The 26,275-nt window shown below is 53.8% G+C and overlaps 1 protein-coding gene across 3 annotated transcripts in view; it reads left to right on the top strand.

Moving 5' to 3' along the window:
- Positions 1 to 1,767: 1,767 nt before the first annotated feature.
- Positions 1,768 to 26,275, top strand: part of LOC146420256 (histone lysine demethylase PHF8-like) — a 43,639-nt gene continuing 19,131 nt past the window's right edge. For 2 of the 3 annotated variants that reach the window (XM_085048474.1, XM_085048473.1), the window contains exons 1-12: positions 1,768 to 2,644; positions 3,877 to 3,962; positions 7,444 to 7,552; positions 8,505 to 8,665; positions 10,753 to 10,894; positions 13,342 to 13,528; positions 16,044 to 16,206; positions 18,174 to 18,261; positions 18,961 to 19,067; positions 21,268 to 21,359; positions 22,537 to 22,626; positions 24,831 to 24,986. In XM_085048474.1, coding sequence (XP_084904600.1) covers positions 2,547 to 2,644; positions 3,877 to 3,962; positions 7,444 to 7,552; positions 8,505 to 8,665; positions 10,753 to 10,894; positions 13,342 to 13,528; positions 16,044 to 16,206; positions 18,174 to 18,261; positions 18,961 to 19,067; positions 21,268 to 21,359; positions 22,537 to 22,626; positions 24,831 to 24,986 — 1,479 coding nt within the window. In that variant the 5' untranslated portion in view covers positions 1,768 to 2,546. The remainder of the gene's footprint in view (positions 2,645 to 3,876; positions 3,963 to 7,443; positions 7,553 to 8,504; positions 8,666 to 10,752; positions 10,895 to 13,341; positions 13,529 to 16,043; positions 16,207 to 18,173; positions 18,262 to 18,960; positions 19,068 to 21,267; positions 21,360 to 22,536; positions 22,627 to 24,830; positions 24,987 to 26,275) is intronic. The other variant, XM_085048472.1, reaches the window with a different exon arrangement.

Below are 26,275 nucleotides of genomic sequence, written 5' to 3'. Positions count from 1 at the left end.
TTGCCTCATTTTGCCTTGAAATCCCCCAAATTCCCCTTTTTTTGCTCCCCACTTTTCACTCCCAAAATCCCCTTTTTAGGAACCCAATTTTTAACCCCAAAATCACCTCATTTTCACCTAAAAGCCTCCTTTTTCCTCTGCCCAGGTCGAATCCCCATTTTGCCCCCCAAGATCTCCCTATTTTACCCCAAAAATCCCCTATTTTTGTGGCTCATTCCCCCTTTCCACATTACTTTCCAGTGCCCCAAAATCACCTCATTTCACCCCAAAACTCCCTTTTTTGTGCCCTTTGAGGTGACCCCGAATTTTCTGCCCTAAATCCCTTATTTTCCCCCCAAAATCCCCTTTTTTTTGGGTCTTTTCCTCCCTCTGCATGAGGTCACCCCAATTTTTAGCCCCAAAATCCCCTAATTTCACCCGAAAAATCCCTATTTTTGATGCCTTCCCCTCCCCTTTTTCACCCCCTGAACGTGACGCCACTTTTTGGCCCCAAAATTCCAATTTTTCACCCCAAACCCCCATTTTTGGGCCTATTTTCCCTTTTTTTACCTCTCCCACCACATCACCTCACTTCTTACCCCATAAATCACAGAATTTCACCCCAAAAATCCCCTTTAGGGTCTTCCCTTCCCCTCAAGGATGTCACCCCAATTTTCAGCCCCAAAATCTCCTATTTTTCCCCAAATTTTCTCTCAAAAAACCCCTTTTTTTGGGCATGTTGCCCTTGTTGTCCCCACACGAATTTATCCCAATTTTTAGCCCTTTTTTCACCCCAAAACACAAATGTTTGACCCCCAACCTCTCATTTTCCCCCTCATTTACCCCAAAATTCCTTTTTTTCCCCTCAAAACACCCCAGAGCCCCAAAAATCCCATTTTTCATCCCAAATCCCCTCACCGGCCTAGAATTTCCCTGAACATCACCACGGCAGAGGGGGAACTGGGTTTACTGGTGATCCAAACTGGTCCGACTGGTGCCACAGCCCCTCCCCCATTCCCCTCCCCCTCCCTCAGCCCATTTTTGGGTCATTTTTTGGTCATTTTGGGTCATTTTTTTTCCACGTTTTTCATCCACCTCACCCCCTTCACCGGCCAGCGAGGTGAATTCACGAGCGTTCCGGGTTCGAGGGGGTGGGGAAGGCGTTTCGTTGGCGGGGAAAGTTGTTACGTAAAGCGCGAAAAGAAAAAAAAAGAGAAAAAATACTAAAAATTGAAAAAAAATCCAAGCGTGGCTGGTGCGCGCCACTCTCAAAATGGCGGCCGGGTCGCCACATTCAAGATGGCGGCCGGTTCGCCACACTCAAAATGGCGGCCGGGTCGCCGCACTCCATAGGGCGATGGCGCCGCCACTCCCAAGATGGCGGCCGCGCCCCCTCACACCCAATGAGGGCGTTTGGTCCTTCCCAAAATGGCGCCCGAGCCCTTCCCAAGATGGCGGCGCGACGCGGCCAAAATGGCGCCCGAGCCCCGCCCTCTCCCTCCCCGTTTCCGCGTTTGAATAAAACTTTCCCGGGCGGCCGGAGCGCGCAGAGGCCGCGGCGGCGGCGGAGGCACCGGGTCCGAGCCGGGAGAGGCGGCGGCGAGCGGGCGGCGGCGGAGGAGCGGCCGAGAGAAGCGCCGGGCCTGGCCGGGGAGGGTTGCGGCCTAGTCGGGAGGTGGCGGTGCGGGAGGCGCAGGCCTCGCGGCGTCCCGCAGGCCTCAGGGGGGTCCCGCCGGCTTTGCGGGGGTCTTGGGGGGTCCCGAGAGCTTTCGGGGGGTTTGGGGGATCTCGGAGACCCCACAGCGTGGAGGGAGGGGGGAGCCGGGACCCCCCAGGCGCTCTGAGGGACCCCCGGGCCCTGCCGCCCTTTTTGGGGTCCCCACAGCCCGCAGACCCCTCAGGGGGTGACCCCAAACCCGGCAGAGCGGGGAGAACCCTCAGGACTCTTTTTTGGGGGTTTTTAGGCTCTCTAGACCCTCAGTCGGGGGTCCCAGAACCCTGGTGACCCTTGGAGGAATCCCCCAACCCCTCCAGACCCTTTTGGGGCTCCTAACCCCTCATAAACACTCCAGGGGGATCCCAAATCCCTAAAAACCCTTCTAGAGCATCCCCATCCCTTCTAGATTCTTTTTTGGGGGGTTCTGCCCCCCAATTCCCCCCAAGATCCCCATTTTCCCCTCACGGGCCGCATTTTGGGGGGCTTTGGGGTCTTTTTAGGGAGAGAGTAATTTAGCTTTTAGCTGAGGGGTAATTTTTGGGGGTTTTGTGTTTTGGGGGGTCCGTAGGGCTAGTTTTTTTGGGGGGGAGCGCTTTTGGGGGGCAATTTGGGGTCTTTTTAGGGAGTCCTCTCTAGAGCAGCTCAGGGGTCATTTTTGGGGGGGAAGAGCGCTTTTTGGGGGTGTTTTTGGGGGGATTTGGGGTCTTTTTAGGGAGTCCTCTCCAGAGCACCTCAGGGGTCATTTTTTGGGGTGTTTTCTGGGGTTTTTGGGGGTCCGCAGGGCAGCGGGCGGATGTCCCGGGGCGGGGGGGCTCTGTAGGGTTCGGGGGTCCCCCCGGGGGTCCCGGCCATGGCCTCGGTGCCCGTGTACTGCCTGTGCCGCCTGCCCTACGATGTCACCCGCTTCATGATCGAGTGCGACGGCTGCCAGGACTGGTTCCATGGCAGGTGGGGCACTGGGAGGGACTGGGAGAGGGCTGGGGGGCACTGGGAGGCACTGGGAGCACTGGGAGAGGGCTGGGGGGCACTGGGAGGGACTGGGAGAGAGGTCTGGGGGGCAGTGGGAGCGACTGGAGGGGACTGGGAGCGACTGGGAGAGAGCTGAGGGGACTGGGAGGGAGATGGGAGGTAATGGGATGGAGTTGGAGGAGAAGTCTTGGGGTACTGGGAAGGTGTGGGGGGGACTGGGATGGTCTGGGAAGGACTGGGGGGTGTTGGGATAGGATTGGGAAGGTCTGGGGGGCACTGGGAGGGACTGGGAGAGTTCTAGGGGCCACTGGGAGAGAGCTGGAGGGGACTGGGAGGGACTGGGAGAGGTCTGGGTGGACTGGGAGGGAGATGGGAGGTACTGTGAGGGAGCTGGAGGAGAAGTCTTGGGGTACTGGGAAGGACTGGGAAGGACTTGGGGGATATTGGGATAGGATTGGGAAGGTCTGGGGGGCACTGGGAGGGACTGGGAGAGTTCTAGGGGCCACTGGGAGAGAGCTGGAGGGGACTGGGAGGGACTGGGAGAGGTCTGGGTGGACTGGGAGGGAGATGGGAGGTACTGGGAGGGAGTTGGAGGAGAAGTCTTGGGGTACTGGGAAGGACTGGGGGGCACTGGGATGGTCTGGGAAGGACTTGGGGGATACTGGGAGGGACTTGGGGGCACTGGGAGAGGTCTGGGGGACACTGGGAGAGACTTGGGGGGTATTGGAGATACTGGGAAGGATTTGGGAAGGTCTGGGAAGGACTTTGAGGGTACTGGGAGGGACTGGGAGAGGTCTGGGGGGACTGGGAGGGAGTTGGAGAAGTGTTGGGGTACTGGGATGGTCTGGGGGGTACTGGGAAAGGTTTGGGAGGGTCTGGAAAGGTCTGAAGGGTACTGGGAAGAATTTGGAGGGTACTGGGAAGGACTGGGAGGGACTTGGGGGTGCTGGGAAAGCATGGAAAGGACTGGGAGATGCAAAGAGAGCTCCGTGCTGGGGCTGTGGGGTGTGCTGGGGAGGCACTGGGGGTTACTGGGAGGCACTGAGGGTTACTGGGGAGGCACTGGGGGTCACTGGGTGTTACTGGGGAGGCACTGGGGGTTACTGGGAGCCACTGGGAGGCACTGGGGGTCACTGGGGAGGCACTGGGGGTTTACTGGGAGGTACTGGGTGTCACTGGGAGGCACTGAGAGTCACTGGGATGTCCCACAGCTGCGTGGGGGTGGAGGAGGAGGCGGCGGCCGAGATCGACCTGTACCACTGTCCCCAGTGCGCCGTGCTGAGGGGACCCTCCGTCAGTGAGTGAACTGGGAGGGACTGGGAGGGACTGGGAGGAGGGGTCTCCATCAGAGGGGATGCTGGGAGGGACTGGGGCAGACTGGGAGGGACTGGGAGGGGGGGATGGGTGTGGATGCTCTGGCATCCATGTGGGTCTATGTGGGATCTGTATGGGATTCATGTGGGTCCATATGGGATCCTTGTGGGGTTCATGTGGATCCCTGTGGGGTCTGTGTGGGTCCATGTGGGTTTGTATGGGATCCTTGTGGGATTCATGTGGATTCCTGTGGGGTCTGTGTGGGATCTGTGTGGGATTCATATAGATCCATATGGGATCCTTGTGGGATTCATGTGGATCCCTGTGGGGTCTGTGTGGGTCCATGTGGGTCTGTATGGGATTCCTGTGGGATTCACGTGGATCTTGGTGAGATCCTTGTAAATCCATGTGGGTCCATGTGGGATTGAATCCTGTGGGGTTTGTGTGGGATCCCTGTGGGCTTGTATGGGATCCTTGTGGGATTTATGTGCATCCATGTAGGATTCATGTAGATCTGTGTGGATCCATGTGGAATTGTGTGGGATCCTTGTGGGATTCATGTAGGATTCATGTAGATCTGTGTGGATCCATGTGGGTCCATGTGTTACTGGGTCTGTGTAAAATCCACGTGGATCCATGTAGGATTCATGTAGATCTGTGTGGATCCATGTAGGTCCACGTGTTACTGGGTCTGTGTAAAATCCATGTGGATCCATGTAGATCTGTGTGGATCCATGTGGCTCCACGTGTTACTGGGTCTACATGAGATCCATGTGGATTCGTGTAGGATCCATGTAGATCTGTGTGGATCCATATAGGTCCACATGTTACTGGGTCTACATGAGATCCACGTGGATCTGTGTGGAATTCATGTGCATGGGTGTGGATCCATGTGGGATCTGCATGGATCTATGGGATCTGTGTGGGTTCTTGTGAGTCTGTATGGGTTCACATGTTAGTAGATCCATGTGGGATGCATGTAGGTCCATGTGTTACTGGATCTGTGTGGGATTCATGTGGATCCATGTAGGATTCATGTGGATCCATGTAGGATTCATGTAGATTTGCGTGGATCCATGTGGGATTGTATGGGATCCTTGTAGGATTCACGTAGGATTCATGTAGATCTGTGTGGATCCATGTAAGTCCACATGTTACTGGGTCTGTGTAAAATCCATGCGGATCCATGTAGGATTCATGTAGATCTGTGTGGATCCATGTGAGATTGTATGGGATCCTTGTGGGATTCATGTAGCATCCATGTAGAGCTGCGTGGATCCATGTAGGTCCACGTGTTACTGGATCTATGTGAGATCCATGTGGATCTGCGTGGAATTCACGTGCATTGGCATGGATCCATGTGGGATCTGCATGGATCTACGGGATCTGTGTGGGTTCTTGTGAGTCCACATGGATCCACGTGTTACTAGATCCACGTGGGATCCATGTAGGTCCATGTGTTACTGGATCTGTGTGGGATCCATGTGAATCCATGTGGATCTATGTGGGATCCATGTAGGTCCCTATGTCATTGGATCCTTGTGGGATCTGCATGGATCTATGGGATCTGTGTGGGTTCTTGTGAGTCCATATGGGTTCACGTGTTACTGCATCCATGTAGGTCCGTGTAGGATTCATGTGGGTCCATGTGGATCCGTGTGTTACCGGATCTGTGTGGGATCTGTGGGATCCATGTGGATCCATGTAGGATCCATGTGGGATTGTATGGGATCCATGTGGGATCCGTGTGGATCCGTGTGGGATCCATGTGTTACTAGATCCATGTGGGATCTGTGTGGATCCATGTGGGATCCATGTAGGTCCACGTGTTACTGGATCCATGTGGGATTCATTAGGATCTGTGTGGATCCGTGTGGGTTCCATGTAGGTCCATGTATTACTGGATCCATGTGGGATTTGTGTGGATCCCTGTGGCATTCATGTGGATCCATGTAGGTCCATGTAGGTCCATGTGTTACTGGATCCTTGTGGGATCTGCATGGATCTATGGGATCTCTGTGGGTTCTTGTGAGTCCATATGGGTTCACGTGTTATTGGATCTATGTGGGATCCATGTAGGTCCATGTGAGATCCATGTAGATCCCCGTGTTACTGGATCTGTGTGGGATCTATGTGGGATTCATGTGGATTCATGTGGGATCCATGTAGGTCCATGTGTTACTAGACCCATGTGGGTCCATGTAGGTCCATGTGTGACTAGATCCGTGTGGGATCCATGTAGGTCCATATGGGATCCATGTAGGTTCATGTGGGTCTATGTGGGATCCATGTGGATCCATGTGGGTCCCTGTGTTACTAGATCCGTGTGGGATCCATGTAGGTCTATATGGGATCCATGTAGGTTCATGTGGGTCCGTGTGGATCCATGTGGGTCCCTGTGTTACTGGATTCCTGTGGGATCTGCATGGATCTATGGGATCTGTGTGGGTTCTTGTGAGTCCATATGGGTTCATGTGTTACTGCATCCATGTGGGATCCATGTGGATCCATGTGGGATCCATGTAGGTGCACGTTAGTGGATCCATGTGGGGTTTGTGTGGAATCTGTGGGATTCCTGTGGCTCCCTGCATTTATGGGTTCCTGTAGCTCCACGACCTCACAGGTTCCCCCAGGTTTTTGTGGGAAACCCATATCCGCACGGATCCTTGTGGGTTTATCTGATTCCCCATGTTTGTGGGTTCACCAGCTCTGTGTGGCTCCACAGAAACCCATAGCCCTGCAGTTCCCTGTGGGTCTGTTTGATTTGGGGAGAATTTGGGGGCATTTGGGGGGAATTTGGGGCGATTTGGGGGGATTTGGGCTGTGGATCCATATGGTTTGGGGTTCTGTGGGTTTCTCTGGATCCACCCGTGGCCACGTGGATTGCTCCATTCCCTGAGGGTCCTTGGGTTCCCATGTCCCCATGGATCCACCTGTGTCCCCACGTCCCCCTGTCCCCCTGTCCCCATGTCCCCATGTCCCTCTGTCACCATGTCCCTCTGTCCCCGTGTCCCCATGTCCCTCTGTCCCTCTGTCACCATGTCCCCACCCGCATCCCTCTGTCCCTCTGTCCCCGTGTCGCCACCCGTGTCCCCCTGTCCCCGTGTCCCCCTGTCCCCGTGTCCCTCTGTCCCCATGTCCCCACCCACATCCCCATGTCCCTGTGTCCCCATGTTCCTCTGTCCCTGTGTCCCTCTATCACTCTGTCTGTCCCTGTGTCCCCACCCGTGTCCCCCTGTCCCCATGTTCCTCTGTCCCCGTCCCCACCCATGTCCCCGTGTCCCCATGTTCCCCTGTCCCCATGCCCCCCTATCACTCTGTCTCTCTGTCCCCATGTCCCCACCCATGTCCCCATGTCCCCATGTCCCCATGTCCCCATGTCCCCATGTCCCCCTGTCCCCATATCCCCACCCATGTCCCGATGTTCCTCTGTCCCCATGTCCCCATGTCCGTCTGTCCGGCAGTGAAGCGGCGCCGAGCTCCAGCCAAGGCCCCCGAGCAGGACCCAGGCCGTCCGGCCAGGACAGGCAGTGCCCAGTTCATCCGGGAGCTGCGCGGCCGCACCTTCCCCAGGTGAGGGGCGGGGCTGTTTGGGTGTGGGTCAGTCCAGGTGTGGGTCAGTCCAGCTGTGGGTCTGTCCGGGTGTGGGTTTGTCCAGCTTTGGGGTCAGTCCGGGTGTGGGGTCTGTCCAGCTGTGGGTCTGTCTAGGTGTGGGGTCTGTCCGGCTGTGGGTCAGTCCCAGCTGTGGGTCAGTCCAGGTCAGGGTCAGCCCAGCTGTTGGTCAGCCCAGCTGTTGGTCAGTCCAGGTGAGGGTCAGTCCCAGCTGTTGGTGGTCCCAGCTGTTGCTCAGTCCAGGTCAGGGTCAGTCCAGCTGTTGCTCAGTCCATTGGTTGGGGGTCCCTGGGGGTGTCCTGGGGGGTCCCAGGAGGTCACTGGTCACTCCTGGGGGTCTCACACCCCCTGTGCCCCTAGAGTGGACAAAGTCCTGCTGAGGCCCAGTGGGGTTGGGAGTTCCTATAGGGACTGTGGGGTCCCTATGGGTTTTATGGGGTCCCTATGGGTTTTATGGGGTCCCTCTGGGTTTTTGGGGTCCCTATGGGTTTTTTGGGGTCCCTGTGGGTGTCCCTGGGGGTCTCTCACCTGCCCTGCTCCCCGCAGTGCTGACGAGGTGCTGCTGAGGCTCAGCAAGTAGTCAGAGTTTGGGATTTCCTATAGGGATTTTGGGCTCCCTATGGGTTCCCTTTGGGTTTTATGGAGTCCATATGGGTTTTGGGGGATCCCTATGGATTTTTTGGGGTCCCTGTGGGTGTCTCTGGGGGTCTCACCCCCCTCTGAACACCCCGCAGTGCTGACAAGGTGCTGCTGAGGCCCAGCAAATAGTCAGGGTTTCCTATAGGGATTGGGATTTCCCATGGGTTTTTTGGGGTCCCTATGGGTTTTGGGGGATCCCTATGGATTTTTTGGGGTCCCTCTGGGTTTTGGGGGTGTCCCTGGGGGTCTCACACCCCCCCTGAACACCCCGCAGTGCTGACGAGGTGCTGCTGAGGCCCACGGGAGCCCAGCTGACGGTGGAGTACCTGGAGGAGAACAGTTTCAGTGTCCCCATCCTGGTGTCGCGGCAGGAGGGGCTGGGCATGACCCTGCCGCCCCCCTCCTTCACCCCCCGCGACGTCCTGCACCACGTGGGTGAGTCTGGGGGCTTTTGGGGTCGGGCTGGGGGGTTTGGGGTCGGTTTTGGGGTCTCCAGAACCCCGTAATTTTATATGTTGTGTATTTGTAGATGTATTTTTAGGTTAACGTCTATATATCTATATTTCTATTTACCACTTTTGTAATAACATTGTATACCACGTGGGTGAGTCTGGGGGGCTTTTGGGGTCAGTTTGGGGGGTTTGGGGTCGGTTTTGGGGTCTCCAGGACCCCACAATGCTCTGTAATTTATACTTGTATCTTTAAATTAGTATTTGCATTTGTATACCTTTGTTTGCTACTGGTGTAATGACATTGTGTACCACGTGAGGGGTTTTGGGGGGATTTGGGGTGAGTCTGGGGGCTTTTGGGGTCAGTTTGGGGGGTTTGGGGTCAGCTTTTGGGGTCTCCAGGACCCCATAATCCTCTATATTCAGTATTTGTAGATGTATTTTTGGGTTAACATCTGTATATCTATATTTCTATTTTTCACTCTTGTAATAACATTGTGTACCACGTGGGTGAGTTTATGGGCTTTTGGGGTCAGTTTGGGGGGTTTGGGGTCAGCTTTGGGGTCTTCAGGACCCCACAACTCTTTATATTTTGTATTTACAGATACATCTTTAAGTTAATATTTATATTTTTGTATCTTTATTTTGTACTTGTCTAATGACATTCTGTACCACGTGAGGGGGTTTGGGGGGCTTTGGGGTGAGTCTGGGGGCGTTTGGGGTCAGTTTTGGGGGGGGTTGGCATCAGTTTTGGGGTCCCCAGGACCCCCCAATCCTCTATATCACATATTTACAGATTTATCTTTAAATTAATATCTGTATTTATATAGTTTTATTTCTCACTCTCTTAACGACATCCTGTACCACATGAGGGGGTTTGGGGGGCTTTGGGGTCAGTCTGGAGGGTTTTGGGGTCAGTCTAGGAGATTTTGGGGTCGGTCTGGGGGATTTGAGGTCATCAGGGTGTCCCCAAAACCCCAAAATAGGGACACAACCTATACCTGTCCCTATATCCCCTCCTGGTGACATCCTGGAACACTTGAGGGGGTTTTGGGGGGTCTTGGGGGGATAAATGAAGGTCCAGGGGATCCCCATCCCCCCTCAGCTTTTGGGGTGCACAGGGGGATTTCAGGAAATTAGTGGGATTTCAGAAAATTTATAGGATTTCGGTAAATCTGTCGGGTTTTTTGGGGATTTTGGGGGCTCTGGAGGTCATCCTCACCCCCCTGCAGGTTCTGGGATATTGGGGGTCCAGGGGGGGGTCTCAGCACAGTTTTTAGGGTGCACAGAGGGATTTCAGGAAATTAGTGGGATTTCAGAAAATTAATAGGATTTCGGTAAATCAGTGGGGTTTTTTGGGGCTCTGTTGGGTGACCTCTGCAGGTTCTGGGATATTTGGGGTGCATTTTGGGGTCCCAGGGGGGTCTCAGCACAGTTTTTAGGGTGCACAGAGGGATTTCGGGAAATCAGTGGGATTTCAGGAAATTAATGGGATTTCAGGAAATTAATAGGATTTTGGCAAATCAGTGAATTTTTGGGGGATTTGGGGGCTCTGTTGGGTGACCTCACCCCCCTGCAGGTTCTGGGATATTGGGGGTGGATTTTGGGGTCCCAGGGGGGTCTCACCCCAGCTTTTGGGGTGCACAGGGGGATTTCAGGAAATTACTGGGATTTCAGGAAATTTATAGGATTTCGGTAAATCAGTGGGGTTTTTTGGGGATTTTGGGGGCTCTGGAGGTCATCGTCACCCCCCTGCAGGTTCTGGGATATTGGGGGTGGATTTTGGGGGCCCAGGGGGGTCTCACCTCAGTTCTTGGGGTGCACAGGGGGATTTCGGGAAATCAACAGGATTTCAGAAAATTAATAGGATTTTAGAAAATTAATAGGATTTCAGAAAATTAATAGGATTTCAGTAAATCATTGGGGTTTTTTGGGGCTCTGCAGGTTCTGGGGTACTCGGGGTGGGTTTTGGGGTCCCAGGGGGGTCTCAGCCCAGTTTTTGGGGTCCCAGGGGGGTCTCAGCCCAGTTTTTGGGGTCCCAGGGGGGTCTCAGCCCAGCTTTTGGGGTCGCAGGGGCAGAGAAGGTGATCGCTGTGGTGGACGTGGGGCGGCAGGCTGAGCTGCGCATGCGCCTCGGGGACTTCGTGGCCTATTTGGGGTCACCCCGGCGGGAGAGGGTCCTCAATGTCACCAGCCTGGAGTTCTCTGACACGCGGTGAGTCCTCCCAGTGCCTCCCAGTGCCTCCCAGTATGGCCCAGTGCCTTCCAGAGCACCTTTGGGATTCATTTGGGGTCACATTGAGCTTCTCTGCTTTGGGATTTCCCTGTTTTGGGGTCAATGTCATCCCATTATGACCATGGTGATGTTCCCAGTCCCTCCCAGTCCCTCCCAGTATGGCCCAGTGCCTTCCAGAGCACACCCGGATTCATTTGGGGTCACTCTAAGCTGCCCTGTTTTGGGGTCAATGTCACCGCTTTGTGACCTTGGTGATGTTCCCAGTATGTCCCAGTAACTCCCAGAGCATTCCCAGTATCCCCCAGTGCCTCCCAGTCCCTCCCAGTATGGCCCAGTATGGCCCAGTGCCTTCCAGAGCACCTCCGGCATTCATTTGGGGTCACATTGAGCTCCTCTGCTTTGGGATCTCCCTGTTTTGGGGTCAATGTCATCCCTTTATGACCTTGGTGATGTTCCCAGTATGTCCCAGTAACCCTTGGAGTGTCCCCAGTGCCTCCCAGTCCCTCCCAGTATGGCCCAGTATGGCCCAGTGGCTTCCAGAGCACCTCCCAGATTCATTTGGGGTCACTCTGAGCTTCATTGCTTTGGGATCTCCGTGTTTTGGGGTCAATGTCACCCTTTTGTGGCCTTGGTGATGTTCCCAGTATGTCCCAGTAACCCTTGGAGTATCCCCAGTGCCTCCCAGTTCCTCCCAGTATGTCCCAGTATGGCCCAGTGCCTTCCAGAGCACCTTTGAGATTCATTTGGGGTCACATTGAGCTTCTCTGCTTTGGGATTTCCCTGTTTTGGGGTCAATGTCATCCCTTTATGACCTTGGTGATGTTCCCAGTCCCTCCCAGTGCCTCCCAGTATGTCCCAGTATGGCCCAGTGCCTTCCAGAGCACCTCCTGGATTCATTTGGGGTCACATTGAGCTCCTCTGCTTTGGGATCTCCCTGTTTTGGGGTCAATGTCACCCTTTTGTGGCCTTGGTGATGTTCCCAGTATGTCCCAGTAACCCCCAGCCCCTCCCAGTTCCTCCCAGTATGGCCCAGTATGACCCAGTGCCTTCCAGAGCACCTCTGGGACTCCATTGGGGTCACTCTGATCTCCTCCACTTTGGGATCTCTCAGTTTTGGGGTCAATGTCACCTTCCTGTGACCTTAGTGGTGTTCCTAGTATGTCCCAGTAACCCTTGGAGTGTCCCCAGTGCCTCCCAGTATGGCCCAGTATGGCCCAGTATGCCCAGTGCCTTCCAGAGCACCTCCCAGATTCATTTGGGGTCACTCTGAGCTTCATTGCTTTGGGATCTCCCTGTTTTGGGGTCAGTGTCACCCTTTTGTGGCCTTGGTGATGTTCCCAGTCCCTCCCAGTGCCTCCCAGTATGGCCCAGTATGACCCAGTGCCTTCCAGAGCACCTCTGGGACTCCATTGGGGTCACTCTGATCTCCTCCACTTTGGGATCTGCCTGTTTTGGGGTCAATGTCACCCCACTGTGACCTTAGTGGTGTTCCCAGTATGTCCCAGTAACCCCCAGAGCATCCCCAGTCCCTCCCAGTCCCTCCCAGTAACACCCACAGCTGCTCCCCACCATCCCAAGGATCCCAAAATCCCAAATCCTCCCCCTCAGTCGCTCCCCACCCCACAGTCAGTGTCACCCCATGGGGTTTTCCCCTTCCCTATGGGTTCTTTTCATTCCCTATGGGGTTTCCATGTTCCCTATGGGGTTTTCCTCTTCCCTATGGGGTTCTCACTTTCCCTATAGGGTTTTTCCCCTCTCTATGGGGTTTCCATGTTCCCCATGGGGTTTTCCCCTTCCCTATGGATTCTTTTCATTCCCTATGGGGTTTTCCCCTTTCCTATGGGGTTTTGCACTTCCCTATGGGTTTTTTCCTTCCCTATGGGGTTTTCCCCTTCCCTATGGGGTTCTCCCTTTCCCTATGGGCTTTTTTTCCTTCCTTATGGGGTTTCCATGTTCCCTATGGGGTTTCCATGTTCCCTATGGGGTTCTCCCCTTCCTTATAGGTTTTTTTCCTTCCCTACGGGGTTTCTCTGTTCCCTATGGGGTTTTCCCCTTCCCTATGGGGTTTTCATCTTCCCTATGGGTTTTTTTTCTTCCCTATGGGGTTTTTCTCATCCCTTTATGATTTCTGTGTTCCCTATGGGGTTCTCCCTTTCCTTATGGGTTTTTTTCCCTTCCCTATGGGGTTTTTCCCTTCCCTATGGGGTTTTTTCCCTTCCCTATGGGGTTTTTTCCCTTCCCTATGGGGTTTTCCTCTTCCCTATGGGATTCTCCCTTTCCCTATGGGTTTTTTTTCCTTCCCTATGGGGTTTCTCTGTTCCCTATGGGGCTTTTCCCCTTCCCTATGGGGTTTTCCCCTCCCTGGAGCATCCCCCAGCCCCACAACAACACCCCCCATCCCCTGACCGCCCCTCCTTGCCCCCCAGACTCTCCAACCTGGTCCAAACCCCGCGGATCGTCCGCAAACTCTCGTGGGTGGAGAACCTTTGGCCGGGAGAGTCGGCGCGGGAGAGACCGAGCGTGCAGAAGTACTGCCTGATGGGGGCCAGGGACAGCTACAGTGACTTCCACATCGCCTGCGGGGGAACCTCCGCCTGGTGCCACGTGCTCAGGGTACCTGGGGGCATTTGGGGGGGATTTGGGGGCATTTGGGGGGCATTTGGGGGATTTAGGGGAATTGGGATTTGGGGTTTGCGGCTACAGCGACTTCCACATCACCTGCAGGGGAACCTCCGCCTGGTGCCACGTCAGGGTACCAGGGAGGATTTGGGGGGATTTGGGGTGGTTTGGGGGAAGTTAGATGGGATTTGGGGGAAGTTAGAGAGGGTTTGGGGGATTTGGGGCTTGGGGTTTGAGGCTACAGCGACTTCCACATCGCCTGCGAGGGCACCTCTGCCTGGTGCCACGTGCTCAGGTACCAGAGGGATTTGGGGGGTTTGGGGGATGGGGGGTTTTGGGGTGGTTTTGGGGGCATTTGGGGGATTTAGGGGATTTGGGGTTTGGGGGTGCAGCAATTTCCACATCGCCTGCGGGGCACCTCCGCCTGGTGCCACGTGCTCAGGGTAGGAGGGGGAATTTTGGAGGGATTTGGGGGGATTTGGGGGGATTTCGGGGGAGTTAGAGAGGGTTTGGGGGATTTAGGGGTTTGGAGGTTTGTGGCTACAGCGACTTCCACATCACCTGCGGGGGCATCTCAGCCTGGTGCCACATGCTCAGGGTAGGAGGGGAGATTTTGGGGGGATTTGGGGTGGTTTGGGGGAAGTTAGAGGGGGTTTGGGGGCATTTGGGGAATTTAGGGGATTTGGGGCTGGGGATGTGAAGCTCCAGCAATTTCCACGTAGACTGTGGAGGCATCTCTGCCTGGTACCACGTGCTCAGGGTATGAAGGGCATTTTTGGGGTTTTGGGGGGCATTTGGGGGAAGTTAGAGGGAATTTAGGGGAATTGGGGTTTGGGGTTTGTGGCTACCTTGGCTCTTACACTGATGGGAGCAGTAACTGAAAGAGGTATTGCGTGGTCAGGATGCAAGGGAGGCACAAGGGGGGTTTTTGGGGATTTAGGGGGGATTTGGGGGAAGTTAGAAGGGATTTGGGGGAACTTAGATGGGATTTGGGGGAAGTTAGAGGGAGTTTGGGGGAATTGGGGTTTGGGGTTTGTGGTTACAGCGACTTCCACATTGACTGTGGTGGCATCTCCGCCTGGTGCCACGTGCTCAGGGTAGGTGGGGAGATTTTGGGGTTTTTGGGGGGATTTGGAGGAGTTAGAGGGGATTTGGGGTGGTTTGGGGGAAGTTAGAGGGGATTTAGAGGGTTTGGGGTTTGTGGCTGCACCGATTTCCACGCTGATGGGAGAAGTGTTTGCAGGAGGTATGGTGTGGTTAGGGGGTTTTTGGGGTAGTCTGGGGGGCTTAGAGGGGATTTGGGGGAAGTTAGATGGGATTTGGGGTGGTTTTGGGGGAAGTTAGAGGGGATTTAGGGGATTTGGGGTTTGTGGTTACATTGACTTTTACACTGCTGGGAGAAGCACCTGCAGGAGGTATGGTGTGGTCAGGAGGCACAGGGAGTTTTATGGGGTTTTTGGGGGGTTTTGGGGAAATTAGAGGGATTTGGGGAAGTTAGAGGGGATTTGGGGGATTTGGGGGAAGTTAGATGGGATTTGGGGGAAGTTAGAGGGGATTTGGGGGAAGTTAGAGGGGATTTGGGGGAAGTTAGAGGGGATTTGGGGGAAGTTAGAGGGGTTTTGGGGGATTTGGGGGAAGTTAGAGGGGATTTGGGGGAAGTTAGAGGGGTTTTGGGGGATTTGGGGGAAGTTAGAGGGGATTTGGGGGATTTGGGGCTGAGGCTGTGTGGTTACACTAACTGACCTGTCCTAAACCTGTCCCATATTCCATCCCAAACCTGCCCCACATTTCCTTCTCCTGCCCCACATTTCCTTCTTCTCTTGCCCCACGATTTCTCCATACCTGTCCTAAACTTGTCCCATATGCCACCCCACACCTGCCCCACATTGCACCCTCCATCTGCCCCACATTCACCCCTCACCTACCCCACATTCTCCCCTCACCTGCCCCACATTCTACCCCTTGCCTACCCCACATTTTCCCCTCTCACCTGCCCCATATCCCACTCTTCACCTGTCCCATATCCCACCCCTCTTCTGCCCCTCACCTGCCCCACATTCTCCCTCCTCACCTGCCCCATATCCTACCCCTCACCTGCCCCACATCTCTACCCCTCACCTGCCCCACATTCTCTCCTCACCTGCCCCACACCTGCCCCACATTTCCCTCTTCTGCCCTACAACACCTCTCTTCTGCCCCACATTCTCCCCACCTGCCCCACATTCTACCCCTTGCCTACCCCACATTTTCCCTCTCACCTGCCCCGTATCCCACTCTCACCTGCCCCACATTCTCCTCACCTGCCCCACATCTCACCCCACATTCTCACCCCTCACCTGCCCCACATTTCCCTCTGCCCCACGTTCTCACCCCATTCTCCCCACATCTCACCCCACATCTCACCCCACATTCTCACCTCACCTGCCCCACATCTCACCCCACATTTCCCCCTTACCTGCCCCACATCTCCCCTCACCTGCCCCACCTCTCACCCCACATCTCCCCCCAGGGTGAGAAGATCTTCTACCTGGCTCGTCCCTCTGCGGCCAACCTGGCTCTGTTCGAGGCCTGGAGCAGCTCCAGGAACCAGCCCGAGCTCTTCTTCGGGGACCAGGTGGATCGGTGCTACCGGTGTCACCTGCGCCAGGGCCAGACCCTCTTCATCCCCACCGGTGAGTGGGGACCCTGAAATGTCACCTGGGTCAGGGACAGACGCTCTTCATCCCCACCGGTGAGTGGGACAGAGCCCCAAATGTCACCTCAGTGTCACCTGCGCCAGGGCCAGACCCTCTTCATCCCCACCGGTGAGTGGGGAACCTAGAATGTCACCTCAGTGTCACCTCAGTGTCACCCCAGTGCCACCTGCGCCAGGGCCAGACCCTCTTCATCCCCACCGGTGAGTGGGGACATTAAATGTCACCTCAGTGTCACCTCAGTGTCACCTGCGCCAGGGCCAGACCCTCTTCATCCCCACCGGTGAGTGGGGAACCTAAATGTCACCCCAGTGTCACCCCAATGTCACCTGCGCCAGGGCCAGACCCTCCTCATCCCCACCGGTGAGTGGGGACATTAAAAATGTCACCTGTGCCAGGGACAGACCCTCTTCATCCCCACTGGTGAGTGGGGACATTAAATGTCACCTCGGTGTCACCTGGGTCATCTGGGCCATGGACAGAGCCCCAAACCCACCCCCAGTGTCACCCCAGTGCCACCTGCGCCAGGGACAAACCCTCTTCATCCCCACCGGTGAGTGGGGACATTAAATGTCACCTTGGTGTCACCTGGGTCAGGGACAGACCCTCTTCATCCCCACCGGTGAGTGGGGACCCTGAAATGTCACCTCAGTGTCACCTCAGTGTCACCCCAGTGTCACCTGCACCAGGGCCAGACCCTCTTCATCCCCACCGGTGAGTGGGGACATTAAAAATGTCACCTGGGCTAGGGACAGAGCCTCTTCATCCCCACCGGTGAGTGGGGACCCTGAAATGTCACCTGGGCTAGGGACAGACCCTCTTCATCCCCACCGGTGAGTGGGGACATTAAATGTCACCTCAGTGTCACCTCAGTGTCACCTGTGCCAGGGCCAGACCCTCTTCATCCCCACCGGTGAGTGGGGACATTAAAAATGTCACCTGCGCCAGGGACAAACCCTCTTCATCCCCACCGGTGAGTGGGGACATTAAAAATGTCACCCCAGTGTCACCTGTGTCATCTGGGCCATGGACAGAGCCCCAAACCCACCCCCAGTGTCACCCCAGTGTCACCTGGGCCAGGGACAGACCCTCTTCATCCCCACCGGTGAGTGGGACAGAGCCCCATGTGTCACCCCAATGTCACCTGTGCTGGGGACAAACCCTCTCAGTGTCACCTAGGTCAGGGATAGAGCCTCTTCATCCCCACTGGTGACCCTAAAATGTCACCTCAGTGTCACCTCAGTGTCACCTGGACCAGGGACAGAGCCCCAAACCCACTCGCAGTGCCCCCAGTGTCACCTGTGCCACCTGTGCCAGGGCCAGACCCTCTTCATCCCCCCCGGTGTGCAGGGACCTTAAAATGTCACCTCAGTGTCACCTGGGGCAGTGCATCCCAGTGGATCCCAGTGCCCTCCTGAGCCCTTCCCAGTGGATCCCAGTGAATTCCAGTGAATCCCAGTAACTCCCAGTGAATCCCAGTCCCTCCCAGTTCACTCCCAGTGCCTTCCAGTGCCCTCCTTAGCCCTTCCTGGAGTTCCCAGTAACTCCCAGTCCCTCCCAGTTTGCTCCCAGTACATCCCAGTGCCCTTCTTAGCCCTTCCTGGAGTTCCCAGTTCGCTCCCAGTTTGCTCCCAGTGCCCTCCTTAGCCCTTCCCAGTGAATCCCAGTGAATCCCAGTAACTCCCAGTAAATCCCAGTGCCTCCCAGTTCACTTCCAGTGCCCTCCTTAGCCCTTCCTGGAGTTCCCAGTAACTCCCAGTCCCTCCCAGTTTGCTCCCAGTACATCCCAGTGCCCTCCTTACCCCTTCCCAGTGGATCCCAGTGGATTCCAGTGAATCCCAGTCCCTCCCAGTTCCCTCCCAGTCCCTCCCAGTTCCTCCCAGTCCCTCCCAGTTCCCTCCCAGTCCCTCCCAGTTGCCCCAGTTGGCACCTGGCTGTCCCCCCAGGCTGGATCCACGCCGTTCTCACCCCAGTGGACTCTTTGGCCTTCGGGGGAAATTTCCTGCACAGCCTCAACATCGGGATGCAGCTCAGGTGGGGCTTTTTGGGGGTTTTTTGGGGTTTTTTTGGGTTATTTTAGGGTTTTTGGGGTTTTTGGGGTTTTTGGGAAGGGGTTTGGGGAGTTTAGGGGGAATTAGGAAGAGGTTTAAAGGGTTTTTTTGGGGTTTTGGGAGGATTTTTGGGGGAATTAAAAGATTTGGGGTGGTTTAAACGGGTTTTTTTAGGGTTTTTGGGGGGATTGAGGAGAGGTTTGGGGATTTAAAGGGTTTGGGGTTTGGGGAGTTTTTTGGGGGAATTTGGGGGATTGGGGAGGAGATTGAGAGGTTTGGGGTGGTTTGAAGGATTTTTTTAAATTTTTTTAGGGTTTTTGGGGTGATTGTGGGGCTAGGCAGTTGTCTGAAGAGGATTTTAAAGGGTTTTTTTGGGGATTTTGGGAGCTTTGAGTTAATTTTTGAATCCTTGCCTTTTTTTGGAATAACCCTTATGATTTTTTAGCACCTTTTGGGTGATATTTTCCCATTTTTAGATCATTTTAGTAAAACTCAGAGTGATTTTGGGGTAGCAGGAGCTATTGGGTGCTGTGGGGTGGTCGTGAGGCCCAAAAATCCCCAAAAATTCCCCAAAAATCCAAAAAAAATCCCCAAAAATCCCCCCAAAAATCCCCAAAAATCCCAAAAAAACCCCAAAAATCCCCCAAAACCCCCCAAAAATCTCCTTTTTCCCTTCCCCCAGGGCCTACGAGCTCCAGCGTCGCCTCAACACCTCAGATTTGGCCAAATTCCCAAATTTTGAGACAGTTTGTTGGTATGTGGGGAAACACCTGCTGGACACCTTCCGAGGTGAGTGCTGAAATTGGGGCTAAAAATCCCTTTTTTGGGGTTTTTAAACCCTTTTTGGGGGAATTTCAACCCATTTTTGGGGTCTTCAAACCCTTTTTGAGGGACTTTAAATCCATTTTGGGGTGCTTGGGGGGCTTTAAACTCGTTTTGTGGGGCTTTAAACCCATTTTTTGGGGTTTTTTTTTGGGATTCCCATATTGATTTTGGGGTTTTTCTGGGATTTCCATCCTGATTTTGAGGTATTTCTGTGGTTCCCATTTGGATTTTAGGGTTTTCCTGAGATTCTCATCCTGATTTTGGGGTTTCCTTGAGATTCCCATGTTGATTTTGGGGTTTTTCTGGGATTTCCATTCCAATTTTGGGATTTTCCCATCCCGATTTTGGGGTTTCTCTGGGGTTCCCATCCCGAATTTTGGGATTCCCATCCCAATTCTGGGATTTCCTTGAGATTCCCATTCTGATTTTGGGGTTTCTTTGGGATTCACACCCTCAGTTTTGGGTTTCCCATCCCCAATTTCAGGTTTCCCATCCCGAATTTTGGGATTCTTATCCCAATTTTGGGGTTTCCCTGTAATTCCCATCCTGATTTTGGGGTTCCCATCCTCAATTTTGGGGTTTCTCTGAGATTCCCATCTCAATTTTTGGGGTTTCCATCCTGATTTTGGGATTCCCATCCCAATTTTGGATTTCATCAGATTTTCCTGAGATTGCCATCCTGAATTTTGGGATTTCCCTGAGATTCCCATATTGATTTTGGTGTTTTCCTGGGATCTCCATTCCAATTTTGGGATTTTCCCATCCCGATTTTGGGATTCCCATCCCGATTTTGGGGTTTCTCTGGGGTTCCCATCCCCAATTTTGGGGTTCCCATTCCAATTTCAGGGTTTCTCTGAGATTCCCATCCCAATTTTAGGGTTTCCCTGCAGTTTCCATCCCCAATTTTGGGGTTTCCCTGTAATTCCCACCCCAAATTTCGGGGTTTCTCTGGGGTTCCCATCCCAAATTTTGGTATTCCCATCCCAATTTCAGGGTTTCCCTGCAGTTTCCATCCCCAATTTCGGGGTTTTCCTCTAACTCCCACCCCAAATTTTGGGATTTCCATCCCAGTTGGGGATTCCCATCTCTAATTTTGTGATTGCCACCCCAATTTCGGGGTTCCCATTCCAAATTTTGGGATTTCCATCCCAATTTCGGGGTTTCTCTGGGGTTCCCACCCCAAATTTCGAGGTTCCCATCCCCATTTCAGGGTTCCCATCCTGATTTTGGGGTTTCTCTGGGGTTCCCATCCCCAGTTTTGGGGTTCCCACCCCAAATTTTGTGGTTTCTGTGGGGTTCCCATCCCAATTTTGGGGTTTCTCTGGGGTTGCCACCCCAAATTTCAGTTTTCCCATCCCAATTTTGGGATCTCCCTGTTGTTCCCATCCCAATTTTGGGGTTTCTCTGGGATTGCAATCCAAATTTTGGGGTTTCCCTGTTGTTCCCATCCCCAATCTCGGCGTTCCCATCCCAATTTTGGGGTTTTCCTGTTGTTCCCATCTCCAATTTCGGGGTTCCCATCCCAATTTTGGGGTTTCTCTGGGGTTCCCATCCCAATTTTGGGGTCTCCCTGTTGTTCCCATCCCAATTTTGGGGTTTCTCTGGGGTTCCCATCCTGAATTTCAGGATTCCCATCCCCATTTCAAGGTTCCCATCCTGATTTTGGGGTTTCTTTGAGATTCCCATCCCCAATTTCGGGATTCCCATCCCAATTTTAGGGTCTCCCTGTTGTTCCCATCCCGATTTCGGGGTTTCTCTGGGGTTCCCACCCCAAATTTTGGGGTTCCCATCCCCAATTTTTGGGGTCCCATCCCCATTTTCGGGGGTCCCACCCCCAATTTTGGAATTCCCATCCCAATTTTGGGGTTTCTCTGGGGTTCCCATTCCAAATTCTGGGATTCCCATCCCCAATTTCTGCATTCCCACCCCAAATTTTGGAATTCCCACCCCAATTTCGGGGTTTCTCTGGGGTTCCCACCCCCAATTTTGGGGTCTCCCTGTGGTTCCCATCCCCAGTTTTGGGGGTTCCCACCCAAATTTTGGGGTTCCCATCCCGATTTTGGGATTTCTCTGGGGTTCCCATCCCCAATTTTGGGGTTCCCATCCCCAATTTTGGGGTTCCCATCCCGATTTCGGGGTTCCCACCCCAATTTTGGGGTTGCAGGTCTGCGGGAGAATCGCCGTCACCCCGCAGCCTATCTGGTGTTGGGAGCTCGAGCTCTGACCGGAGCTTTCCGCGCCTGGACCCGCCGCGAGGTCTGCGGGGTTTGGGATTTGGGGGATTTTGGGGATTTTGGGGTCTGGGGGGATTTGGGGGTCTTGGGGAGGATTTTGGGGAGGATTTTGGGGGATTTGGGGTGAATTTTGGGGGAGTTTATAGGGGATTTGGGGAGGATTTGGGGGTCTTGGGAAATTTGGGGTCTTGGGGGAGATTTTGGGGAATTTTGGGAATTTTTGGGGTCTGGGGGGGATTTTGGGGTCTTGGGGAGGATTTTGGGGGGTTTATAGAGGGGATTTGGGGAGTTTAGGGGGGGATTTTTGGGGTCTGGGGGTTGGGGGGGGATTTTGGGATTGGGGATTTGGGTGATGTTTTGATATTTATAGGATTTGGGGTGATTTTTGGGGGGGATTTTGGGGTCTGGGGGATTTGGGGTTGAGTTTTTGGGGGATTTGGGAGGATTTTCGGGGTTTATAGGGTTTGGGGGATTTTGGGGGGAGTTTTGGGGGGTTTATAGGGGTTTGGGAGGGGGGGGTTGGGGAAGATTTGGGTGGTGATATAGGATTTTTAGGGAATTTTTTGGGTTCTGGGGGGGATTTTGGGGGTTTATAGGGGATTTAGGGGGGATTTTGGGGGATTTGTAGGGGACTTGGGGAAGATTTGGGGATCCTGGGGGGATTTTGGGGGAATTTTGGGGTCCCTGGGGGGATTTTTGGGGAGGATTTTGGGGGTTTATAGGGGATTTGGGGTCCTGGGGGATATTTTGGGGGTCTGGGGGGATTTTTGTGGTCTGGGGAGAGCAATTTTGGGGTTTTGGGGGATTTGGGGGGTTTTTAGGGGTTTGGGGGGTCCTGGAGGATTTTGGGGATTTATAGGGGATTTGGGGGAGGATTTGGGGATCTTGGGGGGATTTGGGGAAGATTTGGGTGGTGATAAAGGAATTTTGGGGGAATTTTTGGGGTCTGGGGGGGATTTTGGGGGGTTTATAGGGGATTTGGGGGATTTTTGGGGGTCCTGGGGGTATTTTGGGGGTCTCTGTGATGGATTTTGGGCTCCTGAGGTGGACTTGGGGGGATTTGAACCATTTTTAACCCTTTCCTCCCCGTTTTAACCCTTTTTCCCCTCACTTTAACCCTTTCCCGCCCCGTTTTTAACCCTTTCCTGCCCCGTTTTTAACCCTTTCCCGCCCCCTTTTTAACCCCTTCCTGCCCGCAGGTGCTGGCCGAGCACGAGCAGGAGATCCCCGAGACTGTGCGGCCTGGGCAGCTGGTCAAGGAGCTGGGCAGGGAGATCCGCCTGGCCGAGGTGACTGGGAGGGACTGGGAGGGGACTGGGAGGGACTGGGAGACACTGGGAGGGACTGGGATGAAACTGAGAAGGGGCTGGGAGGCACTGGGAGGGGACTGGGAGGGGATTGGGATGGAGTGAGGGGCACTGGGAGTGACTGGGATGGGTTGAGGGGCACTGGGAGGGACACTGAGGAGGTTTTGGGGTTACTGGGATGGACTGGGAGACACTGGGAGGCACTGGGATGGGACTGGGAAGGACTGGGAAGGGATTGGGATGGACTGGGGAGTGACTGAGAGGGAGTGGGAGGCACTGGGAGTAACTGGAGGGTGACTGGGGAAGGACTGGGAGAGACTGGGAGGGACTGGGATGGACTGGGAGTGACTGGGATGGACTGGGAGGCACTGGGAGTGACAGGGATGGGTTGAGGGGCACTGGGAGGGACACTGAGGAGGTTTTGGGGTTACTGGGATGGGACTGGTTTTCACTAGCTCATACTGGTTTTTACCAATTTTTACTGGTTCCTACTGGTCCATACTGGTTTATATCGTTGTTTACTGGTGCTTACTGGTCTATGGTAATTTTTACTGGTTCTTTGTGGTTCATACTGGTTCTTACTGGTTCATGCTGGTCTTTATTGGTTTATACTGGTTCCTACTCATCCATACTGGTTTATACTGGTCGCTACTGGTTCTAACTGGTCCATACTGGTTCCTACTGATCCATACCAGTCCTTACTGGTTTATACTGGTTTATACTGGTCCCTACTGATTCATACTGGTTTATAGTGGTCCATACTGGTTCCTACTGATCCATACCGGTTTACACTGGTTCTTACTGGTCCATACTGGTCTATACTGATCCATACCAGTCCTTACTGGTCCCTACTGGTTTCTACTGATTCCCACTGGTCCATACTGGTTTATACTGGTTTATACTGGTCCCTACTGGTCCCTACTGGTTCCTAGTGGTTCCAACTGATCCGTACTGTTTCCTACTGGTCCATACTGGTTTCTACTGGTCCATACTGGTTTATACTGATTCTTACTGGTCCATACTGGTTTATACTGATTCTTACTGGTCCGTACTGGTTTCTACTGATCCATACTGGTTTATACTGGTCCTTAGTGGTTCCTACTGGTTTATACCGGTCCATACTGGTCCTCACTGGTCCGTACTGGTCCTTACTGGTTTATACTTGTCCCTACTGGTCCATACTTGTCCACAGTGGTTTCTACTGGTCCATACTGGTTCTAACTGATCCATACTGGTTCCTACTGGTCCATACTGGTTCTCACAGGTTTCTACTGGTCCTTACTGGTTTCTACTGGTCCATACTTGTCCCTCCTGGTTTATACTGGGCCATACTGGTTCCTGCTGGTCCATACTGGTTTATACTGATTCTTACTGGTCCATACTGGTACATACTGGTTCCTACTGGTTCTAACTCGTCCATACTTGTCCCTACCGGTTTCTACTGGTCCATACTGGTTTATACTGGTCCTTACTGGTTCATACTGCTCATGCTAGTTTTTACTGGTTCCTGCTGGTTCCTACTGGTTTATACCGGTCCATACTGGTTCCTACTGATTCTAACTGGTGCATACTGGTTTCTACTGGTCCATACTGGTTTATACTGATCCTTGCTGGTCCGTACTGGTTTATACTGGTCCATACTGGTTCCTACTGATCCTTACTGGTCCGTACTGGTTTATACTGGTCCATACTGGTTTCTACTGGTCCTTACTGGTTCATACTGGTTTATACTGGTCCTCACTGGTCCATACTGGTTCCTACTGGTTCCTACTGGTCCATACTGATTCCTACTGATCCATACTTGTCCCTACTGGTTTCTACTGGTCCATACTGGTTCCTACTGGTTCTAGCTGGTCCATACTGGTTCCTACTGGTCCACACTTGTCCCTACCGATTTCTACTGGTCCTTACTGGTTTATACTGGTTTATACTTGTTTCTACTGGTCCCTACTGGTCCATACTGGTCCTGACTGGTTTATACTGGTTTATACTGGTCCATACTGGTCCATACTGGTTTCTACTGGTCCTTACTGGTCCATACTGGTTTATACTGGTTTATACTGGTTTATACTGGTCCATACTGGTTTATACTGGTTTATACTGATCCATACTGGTTTATACTGGTCCTGACTGGTCCCTACTGGTTTATACTGGTCCTGACTGGTCCCTACTGGTGTCCCCCCCAGGAGCTGTTCCAGCAGAGCACGGGGCTCTCCGGCACCCCCTTCGGCCCGCCCTGGGGCGGAGTCCCCAAAAAGGGGGCGGGGCCTCGCAAGCCACGCCCAGCCGAGGAGGGGCTGAACCCCCGAGCTGCGCCGCTGCCCCCCGAGGAGGAGGAGGAGGTGAGTTTGGGGGGATTTTGGGGGGATTTTGGGGATTTTGGATTTGGGATTTGGGGTCTGGGGAGATTTAGGGGAGATGGGAAGATTTGGGGGATTTGGGGTGATTTGGATTAGGGGGTTTTGGGGGATTTGGGGTGAAATTGGGGAGATTTTGGGATTTGGGGTGGATATTGGGGGTTTGGGGGATTTGGGGATTTGGGGGGATTTGGGGTCTGGGGATTTGGGGGCAATTTGGGGGTGATTTGGGATTTGAGGGGATTTGGGGGATTGGGGTGGATTTGGGGTGGATTTCGGGTGGATTTGAGGGGTTTGGGATTTGGATGGTTGGGGGATTTGGGGGCATTGGGAGCATTTGGGGTGGACTTGGGGGTTTTGGGGTGGGATTTGGGGTGGGTTTGGGGCAATTTGGGGGTGGATTTGGGGTGGTTGGGGAGATTTTGGGATTTGGGGTGGATTTTGGGGCAATTTGGGGTGATTTGGGAGGGTTTGGGGTGGATTTTGGGAGGATTTGGGGTGGGTTTGGGATGAAATTGGGGAGATTTTGGGATTTGGTGGGATTTGGGGTGGATTTGGGGTGGATTTGGGGTGGGTTTGGGGCGAAATTGGGGAGATTTTGGGATTTGGGGTGTATTTGGGGTGGGTTTGGGTGGATTTTGGGAGGATTTGGGGGGAAATTGGGGAGATTTTGGGATTTGGGTGGGATTTGGGGCAATTTGGGGTGGTTGGGGTCTGGGGGGATTTGGGGGTGGATTTGGGGCATTTGGGGTGGTTGGAGGATTTGGGGGATTGGGGGCAATTTGGGGGCATTTGGGGTGGGATTTGGGGAATTGGGGTGGGTTTGGGGTGAAATTGGGGAGATTTTGGGTGGATTTGGGGTGATTTGGGGTGGATTTTGGGGATTTGGGGTGGAATATTGGGGGTTTTGGGGGGATTTGGATGGATTTGGGGTGGATTTGGGGTCTGGGGTTACAGTGGATTGGAAGATTTGCAGAATTTTGGGAGGATTTGGGGTGGATTTGGGGCGATTTGGGGTGGGTTTGGGGTGAAATTGGGGAGATTTTGGGATTTGGGGGGATTTGGGGTGGAATTTGGAGGGTTTTGGGGTGGATTTGGGGTCTGTGGGGGATTTAGGGGAGATTTGAAGATTTGGGGTGGATTTTGGGGCAATTTGGGTTGGGTTTGGGGTGGATTTTTGGAGGATTTGGGGTGAAATTGGGGGAGATTTGGGGATTTTGGAGGAGATTTGAGTGGGATTTGGTGGAAATTTGGGGTGGAATTTGGGGTGGATT

The sequence above is a fragment of the Lichenostomus cassidix genome, unplaced genomic scaffold (assembly GCF_008360975.1).
Source record: "Lichenostomus cassidix isolate B80296 unplaced genomic scaffold, HeHo_3.0 HiC_scaffold_884, whole genome shotgun sequence".
Taxonomy (NCBI): domain Eukaryota; kingdom Metazoa; phylum Chordata; class Aves; order Passeriformes; family Meliphagidae; genus Lichenostomus; species Lichenostomus cassidix.
This window is presented reverse-complemented; position numbering and strand designations above follow the sequence as displayed.